We start from the raw sequence: 11,130 nt of genomic DNA, 5'->3' as shown, positions 1-11,130 counted from the left end.
AAAGTTTTTATTATTAAATTCTATAGGGAATTATTAATTAATTTTTCATATTATTTTGTAGTCATGATCTTATTCTCACGTGCGGTTATTACATATCTTTTTCTAAAATAATAAATTGAGTGTATAATATATTACGAAGGGAAGAGTTTCACTTTTAAAATTAAAAGTTAAAATTAAGAATGAGCTAAAAATTGTGAATGAAGTTTTGGTAGACAAAGATGAGATTTGGTAGGTACTTCAAAATCATTCTTGTTCATATATTTGTGTTTATTAATCATTATACGCATAATATTTAAAATGAGTGTGAGGGAATTTCTTTTTTAAAATTTATATATAAAATACTTTCCTTAGGTTTTCATTATTTTATCTCTTTTTTTTACTAACTTTATTTTGGTGACGTGTCGAGTCCTCGCGGTATGGAGAATAGGAAGAAAAGAAACAAATGCCATTGATTTCTTTCAGAAGCTCCACATGTCAAGTTTTGATTGATGGACCATTATGTCCAAAATGAAAAAAGAAATTAGCTTCTAATTAACCCAATTAATTTACATTAGATTATAATTAATTAGATTAGATGGAGTGATGATTGAATTTGGACGATAAAAAATCTAATTATTATAAGGCGAAATCATGAAAAGAAATTGGGTTATCGGGTTAATTAATATAGTACAATTAAAAGGTGTGTGGGAGAGAGAGAGGGAAAAAAGAATTAATAAAGCAATATGAGGTTGGACCAAATGATGTCTCCTCCATGATACGATCTAATTCTTTCATTTTTCTTGTGTTTCCCCCCTTCTATTACTCCCCCACTCAACAAAATTCTTGTTCCCCTTCTGATCTCTTCACTCTGCTACCTCCAAAACATTTACCTAATTTGTTTTCTTTGTTAAATCTAATAATCTTGAAGAGATCGATCATATGTCAAGTAGTAAAGGCAAGGATGTTCATGAAGGATCATCATCAAATTCCTCTTCTTCTTCCTCAGCTCTAATCGTTGTTGTTGACGATCACAATCATCATCAACAACAACAACAGTTTGAACGAGGAGATGAGCAAGCAGCACCAACATCGTCAGTAGTAGGCGCACCAGTGATTAGTCGGTACGAGTCACAAAAGAGGAGAGATTGGTACACTTTTGGGCAATATTTGAGGAACCAAAGGCCACCATTGGCTATATCACAATGCAATTCAAGTCATGTATTGGAATTCCTGAGATATCTAGACCAATTTGGGAAGACAAAAGTGCATTTAAATGGGTGTGGTTTCTTTGGAGAACCTGAGCCAGCAGGGCCTTGTACTTGCCCTCTTAGACAAGCTTGGGGCAGCCTTGATGCTCTTATTGGTCGCCTTAGAGCTGCTTATGAAGAAAATGGAGGCTCATCAGACACTAATCCATTTGCTAGTGGTGCTATTAGGGTTTATTTAAGGGAAGTTAGGGACTCTCAATCCAAGGCCAGAGGAATCCCATATAAGAAGAAGAAGAAAAAGAAGATTCCAATTAACACTCATCAACAAGGTAAATATATATCCTAATTCAAATATTAATATTAATATATATATGCTATTTAGTATTACGATGACGAGGATAGTTAAACGCTAATCCAACAAATCTAATCGTGAAGTACTTCAAATTCAAATCTTTGATTTTTAGGAAAAGAACTAAATGATTAATGTATATATCAAAGTTTTTGTTGGTTTCAAAACATGTTTGAGATTGATTATGAAGTTTATTTATTCAGGTCGATCAAAATACACATAATTTAATCATTCAAAATCAAAATAATATATGGTTTTATACTTTCCAAAATTAGTAAGAGATCAATATATAACAAAGCGAATGAACATCATCAATATTATTTTGTTTTTATGTTAAGAGAAAATTCAAGAAATAATCATCGTAACTCTGTCAAAATAAGTTTAGCTAATCGATAGTTTAACATGATTTTTCACCTTAAATGAGATTAAAGGTTTGCAATTTTCCATCCTGATAGTTGTTGAAAATAAAAAAAAGCTTCAAAGCCCTAAATTTCATGATACATGAGCTAGGGTTTATGGTGGGTTTCTTTAGAATATATATGATTAGAGGTCTAGAACAATTATTAGTATCTTTAACTTTTTCCTTAGACACCTTTTTCTTTTTCAAGAAATATAAAATTATCATTTGTAATATTCCAAATAAATCAATAACTATTTCCATCCCTTTTTTCTTTCATTTGTCTCTTTAGTCTTTCTATTTTATTGTATCCCATAACCCAATTTTGTTTTAATATTTAATAACACAAAATTGCTGCAAACTAAACTATACATTTAAATCATATATTTTGATTTTTTTTTCAATTTCGTCTCTATATTTTTTGAAGTTTTAACATCCTCCTCCTTAACCCTTCAATTATATACAATTATCAAATGTTTATAGTAATTAATAATGCATTATACGTATGGTTACGTTCTATCTATGAAAAGAGTATATAGTGATAATGTGTTGAAAATTATCAAAACTAGATTAAGGGTATATATAATTCAACTATATGTTTGGGATAAAATGAAGATCATGTATGAACTTTGTTGGTTGCTTAATTATTACAAATATATAAAACTGTTTTTCAGGAGCCTAAGAGAAGGAGTAGTGAGCAGTTGATGTGTTTTTGGAGGGTCTCTCAGTTGCAATATGGATATTTGATCTCAAAATTAAACAACACCACATGCATGCAAAAAGCTCTTTTGAGTTAAAAGTAATTTTAATTAAGTTGTTTTTCTTTAATCTTTCCTTATACCTTTAAGCATTGTGGTCTCTTTTTTTTCTATCATATTTTGGTTCTTCGAATTGGAGTTTCAGCACAGCCAATTTCTGGATCAAATATGGGTATGTCATTGCAAAATTACTCTCTCTTTTTTATTGCCTTTTTAATTCATAGAGATTTTGTGTCAATTTTATTATTATATATAGTTATTATTCAGCATGGATTATGTATTTCTTTCATTACTTAATCTCATTCCTTTTTCAATATATTTTCTTCTCTTTTTCCTACTGTTTTTTTTTTGTCATTTTTTCCTACTGTTTTTTTTTGTCATTTTGTATATTATATCAACTAGTATGAAGATTAATATGTTATTTAAACTCGTTTCATAATCATTCCACTCATTTTAATTTCTACGGTTAAAGCTTGTTTTCTTTCTTCTTGAATTTTTAACCACAAATTTCAAGAACAAAAACTCATTTTTTGAAAACTAATTTTTCTAGTTTTCAAAATTTGGGTTGATCTTTTAAACAGTAGAATGTAGATAGCAAATAAAAAAAAGTTGAGGATGAAAATAATATTTATAAGCTTAATTTTCAAAAGCAAAATGGTTACTCTTGAAAGCTTCAAACATTTTATTAGAACTTATGATATAGTGTTTTAGTAAAGTTTGATTAGGTATGAAATTAACCCAACAAAAATGTTTATATATATATATATATATATATATATATATATATATATATATATATTTTGTTATTATTATTATAGAGAGAATTATGGTGTATGCCACTGAAACTGAAATGCAACTAATGGAGTATAGTCTATAATGTCCCACACAATAATAATTATCACATAAATTAAATATGATGGAATTTTGATATGATTTTTAATCATAACATTCACCTTAGGATTCCATTTTTAGAACTTTTCATATGTTTCTAATATCAATGCTATACTTTCTCCAAAAACATAAATTATCACACCCTCCCATCACCTAAAATATATACAAATTTAATGTGATTTGACTTTCTTTATTTCTTTTCATACTTTATCAAACATTATTCTACTAATAATCAAATTGGTTATGTCACCATCATAATTCTTAATTATTGATCTACTAGGTTTTATAAGTTCAGAGGAAAGAGAATAATCAAATATAGCAAAACCTTATTGTTATTTTTCTCATCTATTTTTAATAAAAATTATATATAAAAATAGATATAGATATTCAATTAATTTGATTATCGAGCAAGTATTTGAGAGATCAAAGAATCAATTTGGCGTCTACACGATTGTAAATGAATGAATTCAATTTAGGGGTGCAAAACAGTTCGATTTGGTTAAACTAATAATTCTAAAATTTCGATATATATGAAACTAAACTGAACTTGTATTCATGTGATTTGGTTTAATTACTTTAAAAAAGCAATTTGGTTTAGTTAGATTCAGTTCTTTAAATTAAAAGTTAAATTTTATTTTACTCTATTTTTTAAGCATAAATACAAGAATATAAAAATAAATATATATGATAGTTAAAAACAATTTAGTTTGGTTTTAAATTCGATTTTTGAATGGAAACCGAACTGAACCAAACTAATTTGATTTCAAACTTTAAAACTAAATCGAACCACATTTTTCGATTTAATTGAATTTTCGATTTGGTTGGCCATGAGATAAACTTGAATGATTTTGAATTAATATTTTTCGTGTAAGAAAATGTTCTTATTTTGTTATTATCAATTGTCAAAAACAAAAATTGAAAACACTTAATGACTAAGATAATAATTCTTACCGTTTGTATTCTGAAGAGGGACGCTTTGAAATCAATCATAGTCGCATTAGAATTTAATTTGAATACTTGAAGGTGAGGGATTTAAAGTGATGAAAACATAATATTTGCAACAAACGATTAAGTACTACACATATATGTTATTTTATATATATGTGTAGTTGAGACACACGCAACAATAATTTATGTCCAACATTAGGGATCTTAATTATGATAGCTTATATGATTTTAACAATACATGACTACCTACTTCTCATTAACATCATCTACAACTATTATTATAATTTTCATTTGATATTTAAAACTATATTAACCAACATTTTATTTCTCTTTAAATCAATACTCATATTAATTATATTGATTAATAGCGAGAACAACCTTTATTTTCTATATTAACCAAATATATGAGTTCTATTTTGTTTTCTTTTTATTCTACTCAATGTTCTTATGATTTGCTTCAAGAATCTAATTTAAAATAAGTAAATTAAAAGTAATACTAAAGGGTGTAGTAACCGAGGAAGGACCATGAGAGAAAAAAGAACCAAATTAGTATCCAAATAATGAAAGTCACGTTATCATCCCATATGTTAAAGAATTAACCAAAACCTAACGAACAAACCTAAGTGAATTACTTTTAAAAGTTGAGGTATTGAAATAAAATCTCATATTTTAGTGACATGATAGTAGATCCAAACAATAAATATATATATATATAGTTACATTGTTAGAATTAGAAAGCAGACAAGTATTTCAAAGATGGAATTGTTTTCAAGTGAAGAAAAGAAAGGTCCAAAACCATGTGAGGGTTTAATTTGTTGTGGATTATAAAGGTATTGGACTATAAAGTCATAACATTTTTATTTCTTGGACTCTCTTTTCTTCTCAATTGAATATAAGACCCTCTTTTCTTGACTCTAATCCTTCCAAACTCCAATCAAAAGCCCTCTTTTTCTCTATGCATCCCCGTCAAAATTGACAAAATTTAGTATAACAAACTCAAAACTAGCAAATCTAACAAATATTAAGAATTTTGACAAAATCGATGATTACATAATTTTTTGGATTTTTTTATTCATTGATATCTTTTAGGTAGAATAATACGTGTTTTAGAGATACAATGTATTTGTCAAATATCACACAGTCACATATACATTGTATTTGCAAACTACAATCAATTTTAAAAAATATTAACTAATTTATGACATTTATGAGATTGACATGAATTTTTCAATATCTCTAATACAAGCCTATAATTCATAACAAAATTTCAGAATTTAAATTAAATTAATTAACATTTATTTATTTAATTCATAAAACGTATGTTTAATAATAAATATTTAACTAAAAAATCACTAGAAAATGTTGAAGTGTTACTTCTTTATTAGATTTCATAGTATTTTGAATTTAAATATTATGAAATTTAATCCATAAAATAATGATAATCTCACTATTTTAGTATGATTTATATTTCAAATTATTTTTAAAAAATTTATTAGATAATATATATTTCAAATTGTACACTTAACTAAATTTGTTATTTTGTTGCTAGACAAGATTGCAACCTCCTTTATTAATGAAAAATATATACAAGATTTTTAAATTTGTTATATTTTAAAGAGAAAAGAAAAGAAGGAGATTGAGAGAGTGGCAGCTGACAAGAGACAAACACAGTATGAGAGAAGAGCTCAAATGAATCTCGAATGTATGAAGAACCACCGATTTGAGTGGACGAATTGATGCGTATCATTGCTAAGATGTATATAAGTTTTGAATTCTATGGTATAATTTCATGATTTTATCTTTATTATAATCTCAACAATACTCCTCTTTTCAACTTGAAATTTTTGGCTATGGTTGTTCCATAGTTATAGAGTTAAACTCTTGGATTAAATGTGTTTCAATTTTGCAATTACTCATTTTAAATGAACTTCATCTTTTGGACCTTGAAATAGATTTTAAATTGGCATGCATTCAGGTAGAACTTTCCATTAATAACAACTTTTCTAATCTTTATGTTTTTTTTGGAGGAGATTTTGATGTATCACTATGTTATTCAATTAAGTGTCTTTGGGGTTTAGGTAAATAATTATACTTTTCATTTTACGCTGAGATTGTTTCATTTATTTATTTTTCTAATTTTTATGTTTTGCTATTCTAACAATTTAAAATTATTTTTGTTATTTTTCCAAAGTAAATTCCCTCACCATTTCATAAATACAAAAATCTATGGAATTTTTTAAAAAATAAAACAATTTGACCAAATATCGATTATTTCAATATTGTTTTGGCACACTATTTTTGTGTGCGCGATCATTTATATAACAATTTTTTAAAGATTTACGTGATGATTTAGATTTGAGGGTTTAGATTTTCAAATCTCTAACCATTTTTTTCAAGATTTTTTGGGTTTAGCGAATCGTTTATATTTGAAACTAAATTTGAACGATTTTTTATATATATATATATATATTTTTTTAATTAATTAAAATATTGTAACTAAATAAAACAAACAAATAATGATGGAAAGTTAGTAGAAAAAAAGAGGGTATGAGAGCCATATAATAATCATAAGTAGTTGAATTGATAACACCATGTCTCCTCAAATACCACTTGATAATAGATTTACTAATGAGATATATGGTTCTCATGATATCTTTTATAGAATTCTTCTTCTTCAAATAACAACACACATTAACCAACAAGAACAACCTCCAATAAAACCAACTCCATTCTTACCTCCATTCTTACCTTCATTCTCCTAAAGGGAATACTTAATGTAACCAACAGAGGAGGAGTTAATATCCTTAATCAAAGTCCCTAACAATGGAACCCTCAAGCATTTAGAACTATACTCCTTATAAATGAACCCTAAACACTTGCAATCTCTATCGCATTTAGCTCTACAATCCCCCACCTTCATCGGCCCTTCCCCATCATTCTTGTACGGATTCAAAAAATGCTCCACCCCCACTATCTTATAGTACCCAAATTTCTCTTTTCCGCCGCACGCCGGGGTCTTCGGCGGTGCACACCTCTCACTCCACCCCAAAAGCCCTTTTGGGCTCGGACAACCCACACACATTCCTCTGCTGCAGTAGCCGTAAGCCCCACATTTGCTCGGCAGACCACATTCTCTGATGAAATAGCTTGAGAAAAACGCAAAACTCTCTTCCCATTTCAGGTAACTTGTTCCGTCGTAGTACGTGAACGCCCGAAGATTCCCGTCCGCTCCTAACCGGAGAAACGAGTAGGTTGCGTTGTAGTTTAACTTGTTTAGATTCAGTGCTCCGCCGCTTCTGATTGGTCGGACTTGTAATAATCGCCTTCGTTGTGTGTCGCGATTTAGTGATAGAAGGAGCTCGTACGCGGTGGCGTTTTCGTTCTCTGGTTCCACGGTGAATGTTACGCTGTTTAAATCTGTATCTCCCCAACCGCCGTAGGTTAAACGCTGACCGGAGTAGGTGAGGAACATTGTGAGACCGGTTCGACTTAAAATGAGACTGTAAGGGCCATCAGAGCCGTCGATTTCGGATTTCCTGCTGATTAATTTGTTACGGCCGCCGATTCGAAGAGATTGGCCGACTAAGAGAGTATCAGTAGGGTAATCGAAGCTTTGCCAGATGAATTTGCCGTTTTTATCGTGGAGGACCAAGTTGCCGTTAGGGAGCATTTTGATGCCGGTGACTCCTTTGTTTTTTGTGTTGGTTTGCCAGACGATACGGCCGTCAACGTCGGCGAGGACAAAGTTGCCGTCGGTGCCGAAGGTGAGGGTGGCGTTTTCACGAACTGGGTCGTTGCGATTGGCATCCCAAACCCATCGCATTAAGCTCTCGTCCCGAGGGATTCCAGCTCTAATGGCGAAGATGAAGGAATCGGGGGTGGTGTTGTAGAAACAGAGACGGAAGGGGAATGTGTAAAAGGTATAGACATTGTTTCGGATTACGCGATAGCTGGCGTCGTATTCGATGATTCGGTCGCCGAATTCACCTTGGTTTATGAAATGGAAGGTTTCATTAGCAGGGACTTGAGCTTTTGTGGCTATGGCAGCGAAAAGAATGGTGGAGAGGAAGAAACAGAGATGGGGAAGAGGAAGAAGGTGGTTTTCCATTTGCAAACAAACCTTTGGTTCTACCAATTTGTTTTTTTTATTATCTTTGTATGATTTTGCACAGCAATGGCCATTTTATGATAAAATAAAGTTGAGTTGGACTTTTACACTACACACTATGGCTCAATATTTTGATTTTTAGGCCCAATAAATTCTTCCTAAACTGAAAGTAAATTCCATTTGTCAATACAAGTATAACATAGTTCAACCCTTATAAAGTTCGAAAGAGCATGGAGTTGAGAAGTTCTTTAACTAAATCTACTCTTGATGTTAGATTTGCTTATAACCAATGTTTATCCATTGGCTTGTCTTCAACTTTTTCTTACCTATTTGTATAGTTATTTTAAGTTTACTTTATAAAAGTAAGAATTTGTCTTTTTAACTTTTTAATTGAGATTTTAACACCGTAATTAGTTGAATTGTGTTCAAGTAGAACTAACACATCCCAATTCAAAAAAGTTCTCATTGTTTAATGACATTAAAGAAGACAAGAGCAATGTGGGTTACTCACAACCTGCCAACATTACTAACATTTATTCAAACAGTACCCTTTTTTCAACTACAAATGCAAGGGTCAAAATATGAGTGCTTTGAATTCATTAGCTATTGTACTCTTAAAATTTTTTCATATTAATTTATTAATTTTCTTTGTAAAAGATAAGTACAAACCCCTAGAATTTTCATTATAAATGTTAAATCATATTCACATGGTATCATCCTAGGCAAGTTATTATCATTTAACCCAAAAATGATTTCCAAACCACATTTGAAAATGATGGAGCACAACATAACATAAGTAGGTATATATTAATAGCAATAGGATAAGAAGTTAAATTAAGACAAAATGATAGTTTTGAAAGTGATGTATCGATCAAACAACTTTAATATTTATGTTATATAAAAGTCGTTTAATAACCGATTTAGTTCTTTGTTTTTTTAGTTTGGTATTCTGAATTGAGTTATTTTGTTTTTATTAATTTCACAAATATTTGCAACATCCTGTTGTTTTTCTTTATAAAATTGATAATCAAACTAAAAGTTAGAGTTGGATGGAAAATATGTAAGAAAGGATATAGATTTTTGATAGGGGAGATAAGAAGTGGCATGCATTAGTTGCTGTCTTATCCATTTAGGCCATCAAGTTTGACAACCACTAATGAATGGCAATTGATACCTCTTTTATTGCCACCAACAATATCTCATATCAAGTCTTCTTTTTCATTTTTAAATTCACAAAACTATAAAACCATATAGTTCCTATTAACAATTATGATATGTGTCATTCAAATCTATATTCTAATGTACTTTTAGAAAAGATTAAAAAAAAACTCAAATGAAGTATTTCCATTTGACGTAATTATATATTTTCATATTTAAGGGTGGTCGAGCTTACGTTGAGTTTTTATTTACGATGTGCTCTTTTGTATGATTAGTGTTGTTGCACTTCGATCCGTATCTTGCGTAGTCAAGTCGCGTAATGATTATTTCGTCAACTGGACAAACGCCTGGTGGTTAGAATGCAAAACTAAAAAACAAAAAATGGTTAAGTAATGACTGAGTCGCGGATCATGCTCTTTTTAAGACGTTGCATGACTCTGCTTCTTTGTGCAAACATAATTATTGCCCTGTCGTCTCCAAGATAAAACAACATTTGTTATTCAATTGATTTTGCACGTAAATCAATTGGAATCTCAACACTCATATAAACACTTAAAATTGCTCGATAAACTCAAAAGGAGAAGTTTGAGAGAGAGTTTTTTTGCTTATGATAAATTTCTTGCGTATTTAATGAAAGAATGAATAAAGTATATATATAGTGTGGGAGGGAATCAATAGATAGTTGGAAATTAATTTTGTAACCTTTTCTTTTATGGAGAGATTATGTTGACTTATTAAATACAAAACAGTAATAAAACGTTTGATTATTTTAAATATGTAATAAAGATCATGACATTAATATATCTCATCATGCTTGACAATCTCTCCTAGATGTCAATATATGACATGAGATGTTCTAACCTTTCGTGTAGCTATCTCTCATAGTTCATATTATCGCATAGTCATAATTAATATTACATAGTTGAAAACTAAAACACAAAAAAACTCTCAAGTTTTCATTTGCATAGCATTTGAAACATAGTTATCGCATAGCTCAGTCCTCTCGCATCGCATAAAAAATTAACGTTTAAAACATAGTTATATCACATATCTTAGTTTTATTGCCTAAATAATTTTTCATTCAACAATTAGAATGTGATATTTTTACAGTTCACAATTGATCAATCATTCAAACTTATGCTAGTTGACTTAGCTCTCATTTTCTTAGAACGATAAATATGAGTATATATGTAAGAGGAGGAAAAAATTAAAGTCTTAAAAATAGTCTCCTAAGTTAGGATCCTAAAAAAAGATTTGGTTATAAATTATTATTCATCTTTATAAATCACAATTACATTTGGTTTCAAATAAAAGTGATTTTTAGAATTAAAGAA

The 11,130-nt window shown here is 29.6% G+C and overlaps 2 protein-coding genes across 2 annotated transcripts; one reads left to right on the top strand and one right to left on the bottom strand.

The window, feature by feature from the left end:
* Positions 1–725: 725 nt before the first annotated feature.
* LOC101204141 (protein LIGHT-DEPENDENT SHORT HYPOCOTYLS 10) lies at positions 726–3,009 on the top strand. Its single transcript, XM_004146046.3, has 2 exons — positions 726–1,516; positions 2,608–3,009. The coding sequence occupies exons 1-2, from the start codon at positions 919–921 to the stop codon at positions 2,613–2,615; spliced, it is 606 nt and encodes a 201-aa protein (XP_004146094.2). The 5' UTR covers positions 726–918; the 3' UTR covers positions 2,616–3,009.
* Positions 3,010–7,082: 4,073 nt separating this feature from the next.
* Positions 7,083–8,759, bottom strand: LOC101203893 (EP1-like glycoprotein 2). Its single transcript, XM_004146045.3, has one exon. It carries the CDS (start codon positions 8,636–8,638, stop codon positions 7,289–7,291), a length of 1,350 nt encoding a protein of 449 aa, XP_004146093.1. The 5' UTR covers positions 8,639–8,759; the 3' UTR covers positions 7,083–7,288.
* Between the last annotated feature and the right edge of the window lie 2,371 nt (positions 8,760–11,130).

Source organism: Cucumis sativus, chromosome 4, assembly GCF_000004075.3.
Source record: "Cucumis sativus cultivar 9930 chromosome 4, Cucumber_9930_V3, whole genome shotgun sequence".
NCBI classification, from domain to species: Eukaryota; Viridiplantae; Streptophyta; class Magnoliopsida; order Cucurbitales; family Cucurbitaceae; genus Cucumis; species Cucumis sativus.
The sequence above is the reverse complement of the archived record's forward strand: the minus strand, read 5'-3'. Positions and strand labels throughout refer to the sequence as shown.